The 20154-nt window shown below is 35.7% G+C and overlaps 2 protein-coding genes and 1 long non-coding RNA gene across 10 annotated transcripts; all 3 read right to left on the bottom strand.

Annotated features, from left to right (window-relative positions):
• Window positions 1-1221: 1221 nt before the first annotated feature.
• LOC113357688 lies at window positions 1222-4847 on the bottom strand. Of its 7 annotated transcripts, none has more exons than XR_003363830.1 (7): window positions 4583-4847; window positions 4011-4132; window positions 3858-3888; window positions 3354-3526; window positions 3088-3168; window positions 2127-2941; window positions 1222-1506 (listed from the first exon to the last, which is right to left on the bottom strand). It is a non-coding gene; the product is annotated as an uncharacterized LOC113357688 (long non-coding RNA). The 7 variants fall into 7 exon arrangements; XR_003363831.1 differs by having other exon boundaries at window positions 4011-4127; XR_003363832.1 differs by having other exon boundaries at window positions 2127-2395; window positions 2774-2941; window positions 3088-3526; window positions 4011-4847.
• A 6037-nt stretch (window positions 4848-10884) lies between these two features.
• LOC113357687 lies at window positions 10885-14389 on the bottom strand. Of its 2 annotated transcripts, none has more exons than XM_026601124.1 (5): window positions 13938-14389; window positions 12557-12726; window positions 12239-12331; window positions 11541-11619; window positions 10885-11265 (listed from the first exon to the last, which is right to left on the bottom strand). In XM_026601124.1, the coding sequence occupies exons 1-4, from the start codon at window positions 14080-14082 to the stop codon at window positions 11545-11547; spliced, it is 483 nt and encodes a 160-aa protein (XP_026456909.1). In that variant the 5' UTR covers window positions 14083-14389; the 3' UTR covers window positions 10885-11265; window positions 11541-11544. The 2 variants fall into 2 exon arrangements, with proteins under 2 accessions (XP_026456909.1, XP_026456908.1); XM_026601123.1 differs by having other exon boundaries at window positions 12268-12331; window positions 13938-14385.
• Window positions 14390-15186: 797 nt separating this feature from the next.
• On the bottom strand, window positions 15187-17669 carry LOC113360116. The gene is made up of 2 exons (XM_026603661.1): window positions 17649-17669; window positions 15187-15705 (listed from the first exon to the last, which is right to left on the bottom strand). Exons 1-2 carry the CDS (start codon window positions 17667-17669, stop codon window positions 15187-15189), a joined length of 540 nt encoding a protein of 179 aa, XP_026459446.1.
• Between the last annotated feature and the right edge of the window lie 2485 nt (window positions 17670-20154).

Genomic DNA, 20154 nt, shown 5'->3' with positions numbered 1-20154 from the left:
TATCAGAGCTTTAGGTTGGATAGAAGATTTGAAGAGAGAAGTTTTGGGTTTCCAGTAGCAGAAAATTTTGAAGATAAAGGATTTGGTTTCATCAAGTATGTGAGGATTTGATGTTACATCTTCCGAAGATGCAGAGTTTGATGTTATCAAGTATGTGTAGGATTTGAATTCATCAGTTTTGAGAACAAAGCAAAGTAAAGCGTACTTTTGAAGGAATGGGATTATAATAGGTGATCTGCATTCGATGTGGTCAAGATGTATGGTCTTGATGTTTATGGTGCTCTATATTGGAGATTTGACATTGATACTTATTGGAGCATAAACCCTATGCATGACTTCAAGTAAGTTTATTTATTCTCTATACTTCGTACTATATTCTTGTGAACTATTTGAAAGACCTATGTAGATTTGGTTTTCAATTAATCGGTGTTTGCTTGGAAAGACACAAGAAGGCAAGAGTATCGTAGTTGAGATACAAATATTGGTTTGTATGTTTGTGGAAGTAAAGATGAAATATAAGCATGTCAAAGTCTCATTATTGGTCCATACCATGGGAACCAATAGTTTGGTTATCAATCGTCATCAATTAGATCATGTTGCTGATTTTCTTTAACATTAAGTTAAAGAATGTGAAGATGAATTCATACTCGTTATGCCTTAGTTATTTGTTACAATAAGGATTTGGGAAATCTCTCAGGAGGTTACGTTTTGGAAGTATTGATCGTTGGCCAGGATTTGATATCACTAGTACAAAAATGGGCTTTAACTGTCACCATAATATTTATATGACAGTTCTTAAAAAAATTTGGACTGTCACCAAAACCCCTGTTACAAAAGGTCTTTTAAGAAATTGTTACATATTCATGATGTAAGGTAACAATTTCTGTCGGAACCTGTCATTATTGACGACTTACTATAACATTTTATTGCTTAAACTGTTATTAAAAACCCAAAATCTTGCACTAAGATAACAGTTTTTACATAAACCTGTCATGGTTGGCAAGTTACGGTGACATCTTCTAAGAACATCGTAGGATTAATTTCTTGTACTAAGGTAACCGTTTCTTCATGAAACTGTCATCATAGTTCACAAACTGCTACCGCAAATCATGTTAGGGGGGACATTATTTGTTAAAATGTCATTGTAGACCCACATTTGTTGTAAGTTCATGTTATAGTTCTGGAAATGCTCAGTGAGATAAATAACATTAAAATTATAAATATCCGAAGTACATAATAAGTTGAATAGAAGTTAATGTATGGTATAATTTACATAATTCAATATATATACTTGATAGAACAGTATGCTTAGTACCGACTAAAAGAAAATATCAACGAAATCGGAAACATTATCCATTTTTCGTAAAGTTGATCAAAGTCTAATCTTGACTAACACACCTGCTTCACCAATGCTTGAACTGAAATTTGGACCAACACAATCATGTGACCAACTCTTGAACGTGGTTTATTACCCATGATCTCTTCTTCATAGCACTCGGATTTCCTCTGAGAAATGAACACAAAATAATCATTCATAATTACATTTCTAAAGCAACAACACACAAGTTGTTTTATAAATATAAAAACGAATAGCATGCATGCCAGAAGGAAAAGTTAGCAGTAAACAAGAGAATTAAAGACTTAAAATTATTAATAGACAACTCGAACCTTTTTCCGAACACCTCACTATAGAATTTAGTTGAATGGCCCTATCTCTCTAAAACTATCAGACATGACATCTTTATACTTCATATCCCTAAAAAATAAACGAAACCACATTACAATTTAAGAGACATGCATATTCTTGGTGGAACTGATAGTTGTAAGCTCATAGACAATATTTTGGATAATCCATTCAAGTTTTGGTAATAAGGCTTGAAACTTACATTAACTCATACATATTCTAATTTTGTAGTTTTTCGATCTAAATGACTTGGTTATCAATTGGACAAAGCAATACTGATAAGAACAAGGTAAACGACATATAACATTTATAGAATCCTCGTATTCAAGTCTTAAGTAAGAAATTACCATTGGGTTAGATGTATATTGTCTGGTGATTTTCAGGATGATATTAAACAAGTAAAAAAAAAGGTAATAACAAAAAAAGTTGAAATGACACAAACCTGAAGTGTGAATATGCACTCAGTCAATCTCACTGATACACCGATTGAATTGCTGAAAGTCTCATTGCCGGTAACATAATACGCTGCCGACCTAAATTGGGTTGCATATTAACAAACCACAATGTGAACTAACATCCTGATCAGGTTCTCTGTAAAGAGCATGCACAATAGGCTTGTCAAGAAGTAAGAGGATTTACAAACACCACATGAGCAAGAGTATGGAAATAGTTCTTCGCCTTCCGGTGCATTTCTGGAGTAAAACTAAGTCTCTGGAAATCATTATAAAGTCAACATGTTACGAATCATAGATGAGCAGCTCTAAGCTAGTTATATCTAGCTAGAAACGCACAAGTGTTTTTATTATGGTTTATATATTTGAGATATGAGAATACATCAATGTCTTAGTTTAGCGTTGTATGATTAAATGATAATATGTTTCTATAAGACTTGGAAAAACCAAAAACAGGAGCATATGAGTAACGACAAATACACAAAAATATATACAGGATTTTTGATTGGCCAACATAGTTCCGCTTGTTTCTAAAGCTAAAAAAAAATTATATAGAAAGTCGACAAAACATAACTTTGGATTGAACTATTTAACAGGGGAACTTTCTAAGGCTACCAATAACATGGAAGTTTGAAACCTGACCGCAAGAATGGAAGCTTCCCGTGACCCCTGCTGAAAGTTCATCGATGAACTCAAGCCTTTAATTAAATAGTTATTCAGGCATTCGTGAAACAACATCTTTGTCTAGCAACTCATGAGGCTTCGTATTGCTATTTTCAGTTGCAGTCTCGAACTCCAGATCTCTCTTCAAGACAAAATGGTTTCAATAACTATAAATCATTTGATCATAGTTGTAGAGAAATGCGAAAAAAATAGAAGTAGCAACAACAGAGAGTAAGATCCTACAAAAACCAATCATACTAGAAAGAAAAACTAAAGTTACTAGTGAACCTGAAGTGCACTTAGACGAGCTTGAAGTTTAAATTCCAAAATTTCCTCCACTATAATCTGACTAAGCTGTAGAGTACTCCACTGTCCGAAACAAGAGATGTGAAGTAGATTCATGAAGATAGAAGAAATAAACATGTATAACAAAGAATGAAAAACGTAACAATTATTGTTCAAAAGTGAAATGAAAATAAGATCGACATGTAAAAGTATTCGTTTTTACTGCTGAATAACACAACAACCATAAGGATATGTAGATGGTGCTGCACCTTGAATACGCAATGCAAAAATTATGAATCCAATTTCCTATGTTGAAACACAGTCGATACAATGCTGTATCACAGGATTCCGACCCATTCTGATCACGCACACATCTCAAAACATTTACATCAAGCTCATATACAAGTTGTCGTTTCAGATCAAACTCAATAACTTCAAGTGTCTGCATAATTTTATCCACCACAAGATTAATAAAAATGAACAAATTGAATATGGAAATAAGTGCCTAATCTACTCAAGAGAGGCACTAGAACTACTGAAAATAGTGAAATAAAATATTTTAAGAAACAAAAAAACGCAAAATAATCTTTTGTTTAATTTTATTAACTTCCTCGAAACAAAAAACAGAACATGTGCCTTTACGAAAGGGAATTACCGTTCAAAAGGTTTTCTTTTTAATTCTGTTACACACAACTCTTGTTACGATATGCATGCTTAACTTAGGTTATAACTTGTAAGACAACCTTTAAATTAGTGAAGGACAGGAATCTGACCTAGTGGTAGACCAGATAATGATATCGTACTCTGCATAAATAGCAAAGAGAAAGTCATGAAGATCTGTGTAGGAATGACATGCATAAAGATTACACCAGCAGGACGAGTATCTCAAAATCAGACGAAGAAACTTGGCAGAAGTTCATACTTACATGGTCGCATAAGCTCAAGTGGATTTTCAACAGCGGATTGATGATCAAAATGAGGTATAATCAATACCAAAGACGAGCAAATTTCTTCCTTTCATGGCATGGATTGGGTAGTTCAATCTGACCTATGCAAAACCAGTTAGAGGTTAAAAGAATGTTGTGGAGCCATATAAGAGGGCACCAATCGATACTTAGTCTCGCAATTGTGTAAATTATTAAATGTAACATACAGACTCTAACGTAAACAATGAATATTAGATATACTTTTCTAAAAATTGAAGGTCAACAATATCATATTGCACTATAACTACTGAAAGAGTGAACATAACATATTTTTTAAGAAACAAATAAAAAATTGAGAGGAAAAGGAAAAGCTCGAATGCTCAATATCAACTGAATAACTTAAAGGAAATCAAATATTTGACGGTGTCAATTGGTTCAAGTGAAGATGGGGATTGAGCCAGATAGTTCATTGCCAGACAATTAAACAAAAATCCAACAGGGGATTGAACCAGGTAATTCATTGTCGGTCAATCAAACAAAAATTGAACAAGCAAATTAAGAAAAAATTTGACCTAACTATCAGGCATCAAATACAAAGGTCCTCCACTCGGTGTATGATAAATTTGAGATCCTGAAATATCAAACCAGAAAAACTCAACATTGATCTTCCTATCCATAACTGGGGCATCGTACAAAATAAAAATAGATCTTGAAAAAAAGTTAAATGGAAAAGGCAAGATAGACACAAATCATAAATTAACTCGGGGTTAGTCCTCGAGTGATTTCTGGGGATTTTGAGAGAGTTTGAGAGAGTAGGGAGTTTGAGAGAGTTTGGTGTTTTTGAGTTCAGGGAGTTTGAGGGAGTGTAGGGAGTTTGAGGGAGTTTATTAGAGGGAGTTTGGGGGAGTTTGAGAGAATTCACTCCTAACTCATTCTCTTTTAAGAAACAATAAACCCTCGTTTGCAAATAACAGTGATCTTTAATCAAAAGAAAAAAAATAAATGAAAATGATCATATCTCTGTATCAATAGTATGTTATTTTGTGCAACGAGATAATTTTTTTCCCCTTCAATTTAACGGTCTCCATACAATTCTAACTCCCTTTATTTATTTCTGAAATTAGGGTTCTTATTTGGGGTGGTTAAGGGAGTAGTGGTTGGTTATAGGTGGTGATGGTAGTGGTGAGAAAATAGTTTTGACGGTGGTTGCAGAAGTGGTAATGTAATTCAACTCAGGGAAGCGCTAATTGTGAAGACTTCTACGAGATATGTACATTTTTTTTTGCTGGTGCATCTTACGGGATATGTAGATCTAAACAAATCTATATATCCACACGTTTTCATGGACTCTAGATCACTATCCTAATATTTTCATAGAAATGTTTCACCGTATCATAATGGCCATTATCTGATAATCATTTCATCATGTTGGGAACAATATTTTTGTTGCTGAGATTTGAGAAATCCGTATGATTTGAAAAGAAAGATTTTGAACCAAATTTGGTTGTGAGACCAAAATACACTAAAATCTCTACTCTTTTGAGAGATTTGTTGTGAGACCAAAATACACTAAAAACTCATTCAAACTCCCCAAAGAAACCAACTCCCTAATATTGTAGAGTTTTATGACTAACAGGGAGTTCAAGAGCTTTTTCTAAACTCCCCAGCGACTAACAGGTGTTTTCTAGGGAGTTTAGGAGACTCCTCTAAACTCCCCCACGACTAACGGGGATTTGGAGAGACTCCCTCAAACTCCCTCAGGACTAACAGGAGAAAACCCAAATACATTAAAATCTCTCTAACTCTCCCACGACTAACCCCCTGTAAGATTTCGCGAAAAAAATTTGAACAGATACCTTGAAGAAAACATCACATGCTAGATTCTTTACGACCAAGATAGAAAGATCGCTTGATTTCAAAGAAAAAATTTCAGAGCAAGAGAGATAGATAGTAATTGGTCATGATATAAGGATTGAAGAAAGTGATGAATCCCTAGATTTTAGAAGATGAGATCCCCAATTTTGTTAAAAAGACATCGTGTAAGAAAGAGATGAGATTTACCTAGAGAGAGATAAGGATTGTTGGGAGAGATGGGTGACGGTAATTAGAAATTGAGATTAAGCTCTTCCTATGGGGTTTTCAGAATAAGTGAGAGGCGAAGGGGTCGAGAGAGACCCACTAACTAAACAGAACCACTATTACTACTAAGAGGGCCGCAAACTAACATATCGTGTGTTTGAGAACGCAGTTTAGGATCTGAACTCTCACTGTGGCGGTAATTAAAAGAACTGTTATCTATGTATTTACACTTCGACAACAGTTTTTATACCGAACAGTTATAATAGCTCAAGAATGGTAATAATTTAAAACTGTTATCATACATCGTTGTATAGCAGCAGTTTTCTTCAAAAGCTGTCGTTGTACAATAATTCAGTAACAGTTCAAAAACTGTCATGACTATTCAACACTAATAGTGTCAGTTTTAGTAAGAAACTGTCACCTATGTCTCTGAGCTTTCTCTTCTGTAACAGTTCATTTATGAACTATTATAGTTTTGGATATTGAATTGTCACCAAAGCCCATATTTGTACTAGTGTATGTTCCAGAAGTGAAGAGTTTGATTCTCAGTCTTAGTATTTGAAGCATGTGGCTATAAATAAGTTGAAGGACAGTGATCGTTGGATGAGATGTGATATTGGTTGTGGTGGAGCTATGGTTTCTTATTATTGTATAAGAAGCAGTTTGTCAACACAGTTTGTAGGGTTTTTTTGTCTGTGTTGAGTATGACATTGTGTCGGGTAGAACAATGTTTTCTGGAGTTTCTCTCGTACTGTTTCCGATGGAGAAGCTAGATAGTTTGTGATCTTTTGATTCTTGTCGATGACGTTCAGTCGAAGATTTGTGTTTGGTTTACACCATTTGAAGTCAATCGGAGCTAGTTGAAGTGCAAGACCGTTGTGAGAAACAAGTTAGTCTATTTGTGTTGCGGATACATTCCTACTTTGGTGAAGACCCGTTGTGAGGAATTAAAAAGGTATCACTTGGACACTTCAAGAGTTTAAAAAAAAGATACAATACTACAATGTGTATGGTGGTATGGCTACGAGCTAGCGCATATTACTTAGGAGAAAACACGGTGCATGAATTTGAGAGGGCTACAATTTCGGCGTGTTTTTCCATCAACCTTTCATTATGCATTGGCTATTTTATTTTCTGATGATCAGTGTGAGACTTTCTGTAGGAGAGAGCTACATTATAGCAATGGTAATATTTGGTGGTTTGCTCGTCTGTTACAGTTATTGAAATTGATTTCAATAGTGACAGAGCCTGTAGAGATAAAGGTAGAAATTTATATTGAGAAATTTGGTTCAGCAACGATATAGTTTCCGTCAAGTTATTTTCTCTACATTGTTTGAGAAGATAAACAGAACAGCGTCTTGAATTGCTTGGAGCTTGAGGAAGTTTCCAAAGGTTTCAGATTATGGCTGTGTGTGAAGGACGGATCAGATTTTGAAACGTTGGTGTACGTTTAGAGCAAGATCGGTAAAGGGATATGCACAAGGTAGAATGTGTGACTTTATGTATTGTTACAACGGTAACAATAAATTCTTCGACATTAGTCACAGTGTTATCCAATTCTTATTATGTTGTGGTTTGACTGTCGCGAAGTTGAAACTACATGCTTGCTAAGAAATTGATAAAAGACTATCTTGGCAATTATGTTAAAGCCCGTAAAAAGGACATTGTTGTCAAAGCCCGTTGAGGTTGCTGAAGTGGTGAAGATGATTGGTATGTCAGCTGTCAAAGTCTCTGTGAAGCTGGACACGTGTGTTTGGTATGTATGCAATGGTTGAAGATATGATGAGCTTTTTGAAGGAGTAAAACTCAATTGAGGAAATATGATCGTAGAATCATGATCCAATCGGAGATAGGCTCGTAAAGCAAGATTCATAATAGACGAGATCGAGATTGGCACGCAATGGCAATGATCCGTGGATTGGCTGTATTTGGTGCGCAGTTAGAGTCATGCTCAATATGCTTTGGTACATACAAGATGGTTAGTTTCTTGGGAGCTAACATGAAGGTTGTTTTATGACAAACTAACACAAGGTTTCTCGTTAACTCGCTTTGGAGGACATGCTCATGGAAAAGAGCAAGTATGTGATCAGTTGTTTAAGTAAGCAATTGACTCGGCTGGAGTTTAGAGACGAAGATGAAGACTATGGTTCTGCTAAGGTAATACTTAGGAAGACGCATGGAGGCTAATGTGGTAGTTTCATTTGCTTATCGAGTAGTTATGGATGTCAACCCTAACGGATGTGGTGCGTAACTTGGAGTTAGTGGCTTAGAAGAGCGGAACATTGAATCAGGTGGAGCAAGGAAATCCAAGACGGAGCTTTGTTCGTAGTATGGAGCAAGTTCGGAGGTGGTGAAGGCTCAAGGCCGCATAATGACTGTAACTAAGTTCGATGGAAGCATATGGATAACAATGGTATATTGTCTGATTGAGTTGGCATGCAATACACCTAGAATGATGCCAATCAATGTGGAGTTATGAACATAAAGGAGTAAGGTGTTTCTCAAGATGTTGCATAACGGATGATCATATGATGTTGATTTGTAGAGATGGTCAGATTTTTCACCGTGGTGGAGATTTGTACAATCACCAGTAGGTTGGATTGTTAAGTCTAAGTTGGTGACGTTCAAGTTTGGTTTGCTCTCTTTTGGTGGAGGTTCAACGGAATAATTTGGGTGAACTACATTTTCGGTTTGATTCCTATTGAGGATTTGTGGGCAACCAGTGATGGTGCAATCGATGTACTGAAAATGGAGGGATAACAAGTTGATCGTCTCATGCATAAATGCATGATCCGAGGTGGAGAATTGTAGGGAAACGGTGGTTTCCTAGTTTAGGTTAAATTCTTAGTTTGAGTTAATTACCATATTAAGATGGGATACTTAAATTGACCATGGTTTCCTAGTATGAGTCGGTTTCCTAATCCAAGGAGGCCAAGACTTGGGAACCAAGTTTGTGACTCCTATATAAGGAGGTCTAGGCTAAGTGTTTTAGTCATGGAATCCTCAATGTAAATCTCGTAGAGATGTGAGGGATTCATCCCACCTATTGAGGTGGTTATGTGAGAGACCTAATGGTGGAAGGAGTACACCATTATGGTGCTTATGGGATACTTATCGATGTTGGAAGATATGTCGTTATGGAGTATTCATATGGAGATGTTGGTAAGACATCTTGTTGAGGAGAAGATCATCTTGGTGGTGTTGGATTAGATTATTGGTGTTGAGCTAAAGGCGTCCATGGTAATCTATATCAGGGTGTGCAGAGAAGATCATCTTGTGGTTGGTAGATAATGTGGTAAACATTATCTCGTATGGGTGAAGACACTACTTTGGATCTTATAGGGTGCTTGGGAGAGTTCTTGTGTTCGGTCACGTTGTAGTGAGTCGATGGATTGATATAGTCAGTCAGTTGTGTAATTCTCAATGGTGATTCTATAATGAATAAAGAGGTCGTAGCCGTTTGGTGGATGTAGAAAATATTACACACATTGTGTATATTTTTGAACCACGTTAAATCTGTGAGTACTTTACTTCTTGTTGTTTTTGTTTATGGCTTGTATCTGTGTGGTTCTCTTTCTCTTCTTCTTATCCTACATCGTAGTGAGGTTCATGGAGCAATCCTAGAGATCAAGTGTTTCTTGTTAGCTAATATGTTTCCGCAAGATTAGCACGTAGATGGCTCTGAACCCCAACAATTGGTATCAGAGCGATCCAATTGTCCCAACAATTGGGATCAGAGCTTTAGGTTAGATACCAATTGCCCAACAAATTAGATGTTATCATTCTCTGCAGGATGTCATGTTTGGTGGTATAGAAATAGTTGCATCTGCAATTGAGTGGACCATGGCTGAGCTAATGAAATGCCCACAAGATCTATCAAAAGTCCAACAGGAACTAGAATCGTTGGTTGTGACATATGTAAATTTTGCTGTTAGAGATACACTTCGACTACACCCACCAATACCGTTACTCTTCCATGAAACATCCGAATATCCAGAGATTGATGGGTACAAGATCATGATGGGTTCTCGAGTTATGATAAATGTGTGAGCAGTCGGGAGAGACCAGAATTCATGGGAAGATGCAGAAACATATAATCCATCAAGATTTTGTAAAGAAGGGGAAGCTGATTTTAAGGGTAATAATTTTGAGTTTCTTTCATTTGGATCCGGTCAACAATCATGCCCCGGTATGCAACTCGGACTTTATGCACTGGAATCTGCTGTAGCTCATTTGGTTCATTGTTTTTCATGCGAGTTACCTAATGGAATGAAACCTAGTGAGATGGATGTGTCTGGACTCACTGCACCTAGAGCAGTCCATCTTGTGGTAACCCCAAGCCAGCGTCTTAACTGTCCGTTACTTTAAATAAATATGCAAAGTCAGATTGTATTCTTGTTTATAAGTAGTCATTTTTAAGAATGAAACAATAAGGGAAGGAAACAGAGTTTGATTTGGAATAAACTTTAGTGTCTGTAACTACTGATGTCAATGCTTCACTTTTCTAAAGAGAGACATGTGAAATTAAAACGTTTGTTTCCTTCAAACGGTGAAGATTTTCTGATATCTTAACACGAAATGCTGATGGAACACATACGTAGAGAAAAAGCTGCCATGGCCAGATGGGTCTCACTGTGAATATCAGGATGGGTCTCATTGTCAATATCAGGGTGTGATTCCTTGGTCGGACGACTACAACTCAACATTACTCGTGAATAACGTACCCAATTCAAGAAAAGATAAAGATCTTTTTACTGACATCCGTATGGTATTTTCGAGAAATCTAGAATTATCAGTCATAGGGAAATGACTAAGAAATAGTGATTTAAGAACACAATTTTTTTTTAACCATTTGAGAACACATGTTTCCCTTTTGAAACAGGGGTTATTATTTCCTTATTCCAGGAAGAAAATAAAAACCACTATAAAGTTTCAAGGTCAAAAAGGACAGAAGCCATACATATGGAAACTGTGAGGCTTAGATTCAAACACGCCCACAACGAACTTCATTATTATGTGATCTACTTGTATACATTACTGATGGCTTCCATGTTTTTACTTGGGAGGCCTTCGGTACGGATATAGCATGTCATCGAAACTGTCCTTGACGTAGTCCGTCGCTTCATGCAAGTTCTTTGCCACTCCTGAAGCAACCAGACCTGCATTTCGAGCAAACCTGCAAATTACATGTTTTCTTAGTATGATCCAGTACAGGACCAAGAGATAAAGAAAGTAAGAACAGGCGTACGGCTCCATGTACGCCTGGTAACTTGTAAAAATAGGTTTCACATGGCGAGGAGAACATCCTCACCGCAGTCAGTTTTAATCTCATGTGAGCCACATGTTGCAATTCAGAGTCATGAAAATGAATGATGTAGGCACATACTGCCGGCTAAGAATCGGACATTATTGTGCATAGTAAGCAATAAAACATTTAAGTTGAGATCTTGCCTGCCTAATAATTCTTCAGCTGTTGAATGTGGTGGTTTCTCTGGCTTGTATGGCCGTGGCTGAGGAAGACCATGATCATCTTCAAGAAAAAGTAAGATCAGAAGAAGAGTGGTTCCAAGTTATGAGGTTGCGTTTAGAAAATATTCCGCAAACAAAATTTTTTTGGATCATTTATACCATAGAACAACAAATAAATAATGACTTAAAAATTTTAATCACATCAAAACATCCAGATATACTTCTCCGCGCATATCAAAGAAATCCAAGCTAAGTGTATTTTGCCACATTAAGCTAGAAAGGAAGGCGGTTTTGAAGTTAGCGGATTAGGTATTCAAGCCTGTCGATTTCAGTTAAAGTTATTCCACTTTGACACTTGCGTTCTATGGCTGCTCTAGCCTTGCTCACAAAAGTTTTTTTGCAGAAAACTACAATTATGTTATCTTTCTAGTTTTAATTAAAGGCTCAAACTTATATTAGCTCTAAAGCTTTGAGAAAACAAAGTTTCCAATGGCCAGTGTCCAAAAATACAGGCTAAGAATATTATCTAGGAGGAATTACTTCTCTGATGTTAGAAACCATGGTGGACCTTTTTAAAAAAAGGAAGAGGTGACAAAAAGATAACTATTCAACCATATAGCACAGCAACTAAAGTAGAAGAAAGAAGAAATTCAAGTAATTCAATGCAAGAAACATCTTACATAGAAAAAGTCCAGATAGTTTTCACTACCTTCTTTGTTGTGAACATGGCCAGAAACTTGCTCAGCAGCTGCAGGTTTTTTATCCAGCAAAAGCTGCAACAAGTATTGTTCTAATAAGAGGAGAACCTAATAGAAATCTAAAGAGGAAGATAAGAATGTAAACACTTGAAGTGGGATAGTGAAACAATGAAATACATGGGATTCTCATTGAAGAGCAAGCTTAAATGCAACACATATAGTTATACAACCCCCTTGCTCAGACAGCCTAAATGGTGAACCATGAAAACTTTAAGCATATGTTAGTTTTCAGAAAATAACCTCAACACCAACACAGAAAGGCAATTCTGCTCGTTTATCTTTCGAGTCAGCTGAGTGATCCTTGCTGTGTGAATGCACTGAATAACCAACACAAGCATACTTGAATTCTGTAAGATTTCGAGCATCTTTAGAAGCGTCTGTATCAGAACCTCCAACTGTTGACTCAGGTACTGGTGATACATTTTAAAGGTCAGATAGTTTGTAATAGTTTAAATTAAAAACACATCATCACTAGATAAGCAAACTTAAAGGTACCCAAATCGATTTGCAGCAAAAATTGCTATCAGATAGGAAAAAGCCACAAGCCCACAACATCATGCTCTCCAAACACTACTAATTTAACATAATCAAAAGATTAAGAAAAGAAAAAGACAACGAGATACTATTAATTGAACTACGAAATTATACACAAGCAAGTGACTCGATGAATAGATATGCTAAACAACAATCAAAACCAGCTGCTTTCAATCGTAAATCTTCAACTTCCATAGATGACATTTCCTTGAGATCATAAAAGATGCTGTTTTCTCCTATCTGTATCACCAATCTCTTGATGTTGCGAACTTGTCTTCATCATCACTATTATCACCGGCAAACAACACTTGATAAATCAATAATTTGAACATTCCCTCAAAAAGGTTCTAAATTGACGTGGTATTTTACTTTCCATCCTCCGTAATCTTTCTCCATTTCTAAGACATAGAGACTAGCAGGAATAATAACCATCAAATTAAATAAGATGCAGATGCCCATTGCACTCTCCAAAATAAGCAACCCTAACACCACAGCATTCAACTTCAACCTCATTATTCTTCGGTGGTTCCGGCATTGTCTTCAGCAATTCTGGATCCATGTCGATTATATTCTGTTAACTGTTAAGCTTATTATATACAGAGAAAATGAACAAATTCCTAATCTAGCAGAATTTCTTTTTTTTTTTTTGCCTGTAACTTTCTAATCTTAGTAATCATACTAGAAATCAAAGTAAGAAACTCCTACTCGTACAAGATTCCTAACTTCGTTAAAAAACTAATCATACTAAAACTCTTATTGAGTTGAACTAAAACGGTCTACTGATACATCAGAATACATACAACTCAGCAACTATGAAACGCATGTTAACTCGCTTGGGATAGTATGCTGCTTTCGTGCTAAGGGTATGGAAATATTATCATCAACCTACTAGGATCACACTCTTCTGAAACCCTCAGAAAGGCCAAATCTATATAATGAATCACAAAAAATTAAATTTTGTATATGAAATTATAGATCAAAACAAAATAACGACTTTTAAATGAAAAACAATTTGCAATAATTAATACGTAAATATTAGATCTTGATGAAAAATATAGATTGTTAGTGTTCAAAATGAGAGATATACCTTGTTGAAGAGCTCCAGTGATGCCAAGACATAAAGGGTTTCGAGATTTGGATTTGCGAATGGAAGAGTAATATAGACAACCTTTGCATGATTTTCCTTTCAATCCTCCTCCGTCATCTTTAGCTGAACTTTCTGAACCTTCCATCACTTTCGTCTATTTTTGATTTCTCTCGCTCTCCTGATCATTACAACAATCTCTCTCTCTTCTTGGTAGATGGAAATGAGGAAACGTCCCGTTGAAAGGGAAAGCCACAGAAACAGAGTTTTTTACTAATTCAGACCCAGCACTCTTTCCCTAAAGTCAAATGGGATTGATTTTATGTTTGATTGGCAAAATTAAACAAATAAAGATGTTGTAAATGTTATAAACTAAATCAAAAGATGAACTGTTGCACGCAAGAAATACAAAGAAAAGAAGAGAAATTTCTCATTACTAGATATTGGTATCCATTATAGAGGAATGCGCCTCAGTTAGGCTAATATAAAAGAGGATAATAAAGGTAACATTAACATTAAGAAATAATGTTATTACATTCTCATAATTAGGTATTAAATCAAAGTTATTACACTAATTGTGGGGGTTACCAAGAAGTGGAGGATGTGAAGAGGTAGAAGGGAAGATGGTAAGAGTGGTGGAAAATCACCAAGTAATTAATTTACAACACTCCCCCTTGGATGACACCACTCTACTATAATATTATCTCTTTAAAACCTTGTCAAGGAAACCCAAAAGAGACGAAACCTAGACGAGGAAAAAAAATGGCACAAATCATATTAGGTGTTGGATGCATGAATATTGTCTCATTAAAACCTTGCTAAGAAAACCCATTGAGACAAAATGAGAGAAAGAGTACAACGCACACAAAAGTGCAATGTCGAATGTCCATTGATATTCTCCCCCAGATGATGTGCACCCATAGATGTACGGAAAGACTAGCTACATAATGTTGGCCTTCAAGAAGAACCCATATATCGACCATCCTTTTTGAAAACAACAAATATGTTGGTTTCAAATAATGTCTTTGAATATCTCTTGAAGCAATTCTCTTTATAACTTTTTTTAAGTTGATCGTCTCATCAAAACCTTGTCATGAAAACTCGGAAGGAAAAAAATCGTGATCAAGAAAAAAGAATACAATTGTAGACAGATTAAGAAAAGGAGTCTGACACGCATATTACTCTAAACTTCTCCCCAAACTATCGATACTTTCTTGTTTTTTTTTTGATTCAAAATAAATTTCATTGATTATCAAATAGATAGTACATTAGCTTCATGGATAATCCAATCTTGAATGTCAGAAGGATATGAATCCCAGTAAACAAAATCAGACCTTGTAATCCTTGCCTTTTTGGAAATCTTGTCTACTACACTATTTGAATCTCTTTTAACTGAAACACACTTCCAGTTACTGATCTTATTCAACATAAATCTAATATCTAGAATTAAATTTTGGTTCATCCAGTGCACACAACAATCAAGTCCATTAATGGACTTGACTAGCACTTCACTATCAGACTCAAAAGTAACATTACTGAAGTTCTTTGAGATTGCCAGAGAGACAGCTTTCATCATAGCTCTACATTCTAGCTCCTCCACTTCTATTCCTTGCTTTACTTCTCCATCAATATATTGCCCTTGCACACCAAGACTGGTACCTGCAAAATCCCTTATAATCAGTCCAATTCCCCCTTGTAAGTTTTCTTTAAAGAATGAAGCATCAAAATTAATTTTCAAATGACCATATTCTGGAGGTTTCCAATTATGTGGCTGTATTGAATCATTAACAATCACGGTATTGTTAACATTAAAATAAACAAGCTTATTGATATTATCTAAAGACAAAAGTCTATTTGGATTGTGATTCTGGAACACTTTCGATACCTTCTTGTGACACCAACCCAAACTATGTATATACCACCAGACCCTAAAAATCACGAATTAATCTCTTATTTCTTTCTCCCAAAGTCTCGGGATTATTTCCTTTTCTTTTCTTCTCCTATGCGTCTTCTACTTCATCCAATTCTCTAAAATCTCTATATTTTGTAGATACGAATCTTAGCCATGTTTATCTCCCATGTAGTTCCAATCTTGACATAAAATCTCCGAGTATACACCTTCCCCGTACGCCAAGATAATTATGGGAAATTCCATTTTTAACGTAAACGAAGTATTTACCAGTCCCCTATTTTATCATAACAACCTCGCACATATCTAAGTCCACGAATAAAACGAGTAAATATCCCCCGAATCAAATCCCAGAAGTTCGCAGCTGCAACTGAATTTTCTCGTCGAAATCAAATTTGAAATGGTGAAGAAGGGATGCACGTAGTAATCTACTGGGTGCTATTAAAACTTTGGGGTGCCTTTATTCGGGGGTGGTTTTATCAATTTCCATGGGCATCTTTATAACTTTTCTTGAGTGCCAATAACACGTTTATAGGTTGCCTCAAACATATTTCTGGGGTACCTTTAACACATCTTCTGGGTGCCTAGTACTATTTTGGGGTGTATATACCACTTTTCGAGCCAATTTCTCCATAAAAGTTTATTTCTCCAAAAACACCTACAAAGATATAAAAAGAAAAATAGTTACAAAATCGCGCAGTAACAGCATAGACAATTGAGATCAAATCAAACACAAAAAATGTGTCTATCAAATACCCTTAAACTTATTATTTGCTAGTCTTTGGGAAAACCTAATCAAATAAAATCCTAACCCACTGTCGCAGGCATTGCGATTGCACTTAACGTGTGGAACAAGCCTTTAAAGACCCTAAGTGGTCCTAGCGGCCGAGTTATAGTCTCGGGAGGGTTTACAAGATGTGTACCCACAAATCCTTTACTCCAAACCCTAACTACATGTGCAGAATCCAAGAACGAAACTAAACAATCTCCTTAGTTGGCATACTCTCATTGACTACATGAGTAAGTACCCTGATGCGAATCCAATTTTTATATAAGTGACAGAGCTCTACTCATATAGTCGCACTATGGAAATCAATATCCGAAATCAAACAAATCACATGAATAGATTCAGAAGATGGAAATAAAAACAGATGGTTTGCTATGTTGACTAAGGTGAACGGTGTTTCTCATATCTGTCTGAAGGTCACTGCCAAGATGAACCTATGAATCCTAATGGATTGAGATATTAGTCTGAACTCTAATATCAACACAACTGTTATGTACAAGGGAACCATTGGTCGATAATCCTAATTCTAGATCAACTCAACTGGTATATACAAGAGACCCAACGGTCGATTTATTAATTGAACAATAATAAACTTTTTTTTCTACTTTGTTTATTTTTTGCATTTTTTTTAAATAGTCTTTTTATTATTCCGGTTGGTCTAATTGATCTGGTATCTTTATTTTATTTTATTTTATTTTAAGTAACCCAATTACTCTACTTCATCCGGCGGTGATAACAATTCGATGTTGGTGCCCCAACAAATCACTTAGAGAAACATAAAAAAATTTGCAAAACAAAAAACTGAAAGTAATAAGACGAGTCCAAGATTTAGCGAAACTACCATGTTATTTCTAACACCTGAACTCTGTCCTTTTATGAATAAACTCTATTTTTGGATTCCTAAACTCCTACAAGCAAGATGTTTACATCCACTTAGATTGGTTAGTGTTATCCTTAATTGGCATAAATTTCGAGGATCTGGAGTTTATTCAATGCAGCTAAAAGGTTTCTCTCATACCTCCAAACTTAAAGCTAACATTGTCCTCAATGTTCGAAAGATGAAATTAAAAGCATGAAAAATGAGAAATTATTACCATTTGAAACAAAGGAAATAAGGAAGAGTATTACCGTTACCTCCCAAGAAGTGCTAAGTTTAAAATCTTCAGCCAATAATAATAAAAAACTTAGTCACCTCGAATCATATAGCAATAGCCGGAATAACTGTCGGTCATCTGCATCAAAAAGTGTTATCACAAATAAAAGAAAACAAGCCAAGAAATTGAACAAACATAGCACACCCTTGTCTAGTTTCCTGTTTAAGACAACTATATCTAGTTGTGGTTTAGGTTCAGGTTCTATAAAAAGTTCTAAATAAAATTTTTTGGGCTGGAATTCCTCAAAGGTAAGATCCAAATGATCAGGTTGTAGAGTCTGGAAAAACTCAACTAAGAACTTAAAAACACATAATAATAACCTAAATAATTGAGGATCCTCAAAGTCAATCAGATTTGACTCATACAGTTCAACACAATGAAAGTGGTGGTCATTCTTAAGCAAATGTGTCAATTCTACTCTCCTAAAGTACTTAGGCTTAGTCTCAAAACTTAATAACTGACACATTTGAAACTTATACATACAATTGGAAGAAAAGTTTTTGGTGGTAAAACAAAGTCAATCTAGGTATAATATCCTGGGTACCACATCAACCAGAGGATGAGTTTCTAATAACTGAACTTCTCTCTGGACATCATTAGGTTCAGGAAAACGTGTATGAAGATAATCTTTTAAAATGATTGAGGCACATATGTCAAGTCCCAAGTGAGGGAACTTTCTAAGAGTTAAAGTTAAAGAATGATAATCACCCCCAAACTTAGAGTTTTGGGTGTCTCTAGATAGACTAGCTACAATTTCCCTGCTTTCTAGATCGTCAGAATCCTGAAAATGGTCAATTGCTTCTTCTAGGTTATAATTAGGTGATATATCCTCACTCATATTTAAAATCTCTACGAGTTCATCTTCTTTATATAAGATTATTGTTTCTAAATCCTTGGACTCTACAACAATATTTTCCGGATAAACTCGCTCCTTTAAACCATCATCCTAGCAATAAGGAAGTACTACATCGTCCAAAACAGTAATATCTCTTGTCAAATCCTCGTCCTTTGAATAGGTGAATAATCATCAAAATTATTTGGATCTGAACCAGAAATAATATTATTGGGCTATTTTGCGTTTCCTCCCCTCCCAAGATCGCTAGTTAGCGTTTCCTCCCCAAAAAGATCAAAATTAGTGTTTCCTCCCTTAGTTAGTTTTTCTATCTCATTTCCAGTTAGTTGAGTCAGCGAGAATATATGTGTGGCAAAATTATACACGTGTAGGACAAAGTTACCAAAATACCCTCATCTGGTTAGGCAAATTAAACCCGGGCAACCATCCCGTTCACAATCAAAATTGATTCTACTTCTGCTTATCGTCAACAGGTTCTGGTTCTCCGTCCCAATCAAGAAAAGCAAAAAAAAAAAAAAAAAAACGTCGATTCTTCGTGAAAGAATAAAAGTATAAATCAGTTGCAGTTAAAGGAAGGTAATATCTCCAGTTTTATGGTGAAGGAAGAGATTAACTTGATAGTTGGAATTAATGGTGAAGGATGTCAAAATAAGGGGTAACCATCTGTGAATGACTCTCATCAAAAATTTTAGATGGTCTTGATCGACGAGAAGAAGATTTCCCAGCGATTCATGAGGAGAATTAGTGAAGATATGATCGAGAAGTCATGGAAGAACAAACTTTGCCGATCCAACTGAAGATGATAATGGTTTTGTTGTTGGATTGAATGAATGTTATCATTTATGAATGTTGTATGGTCTCTGAGATATGGGTTTGATTTGAATTTGAATTCTGCAGGGAAGGAGATAACTAGATAATGACATACAAATAAACAGAGATTGTTTCTCTATTATTAGATTCACACACAACAGGTGTACGAGAAAAAGCCTGAGCACCTAATTCTTACTGCCAAGACTTGTCATTAGATATCCATGGTCCCTGTGTATATTTACGATGTGTTAGGAAGTATTTCCGATTATAATCCATATGTGGGTTTTGGTCGAGAAGTGGCTGGTTATTGAGATGTAATGAATGGAAGAGAAACAAGGTTTACTCCTGCCTGTGTGTTGCAGTTACAACTCTATGGAGGTTGTTTACAAAGGTGTTAGATGATATTTTAGAAGTCAACTAGAAACTGAAGTGGCTCGAATTTTCCTGTGACTAGCAGATCTAATCGAAACAATCCCCAAATTGTTAATGTGAAATCTTGGGTTTGATCGATGCGAAGAAGATTTTGAGCAAAATAATGAAGATTAGAGTTCGGGTTTACCTGGATTCCAATGATTAGGTTCAATCAGTTTGAGTCCATTCCAATCGGTGATGGCGTACTGGTGCCGGAGAAGAAGGAGAACATGTGGTACTCTTAAACACTTGCTTAAAGTTTGTTTTCAATGGGTATTTTGGGTAGATCACGTAAC

The sequence above is a fragment of the Papaver somniferum genome, chromosome 3 (genome assembly GCF_003573695.1).
Source record: "Papaver somniferum cultivar HN1 chromosome 3, ASM357369v1, whole genome shotgun sequence".
Lineage (NCBI taxonomy): Eukaryota > Viridiplantae > Streptophyta > Magnoliopsida > Ranunculales > Papaveraceae > Papaver > Papaver somniferum.
Note: the sequence above shows the minus strand (reverse complement) of the source record. Positions and strands in the feature narration are given on the sequence as shown.

What these genes read in the sequence shown, in the direction of transcription:
- LOC113360116 (XM_026603661.1), bottom strand. Translation starts at nt 17,669, where the DNA reads ATGTTAGCTTTAAGTTTGGAG. An exon ending in TGTTAGCTTTAAGTTTGGAG is followed by an intron (nt 15,706 to 17,648) that starts GTATGAGAGAAA and finishes GATTCAATACAG; the next exon opens with CCACATAATTGGAAACCTCC.
- LOC113357687 (XM_026601123.1), bottom strand. Translation starts at nt 14,082, where the DNA reads ATGGAAGGTTCAGAAAGTTCAGCTAAAGATGACGGAGGAGGATTGAAA. An exon ending in CCATGTTCACAACAAAGAAG is followed by an intron (nt 11,620 to 12,267) that starts GTAGTGAAAACT and finishes TTTTTCTTGAAG; the next exon opens with ATGATCATGGTCTTCCTCAG. An exon ending in GCTGAAGAATTATTAGGCAG is followed by an intron (nt 11,266 to 11,540) that starts GCAAGATCTCAA and finishes TGTAATTTGCAG; the next exon opens with GTTTGCTCGAAATGCAGGTC.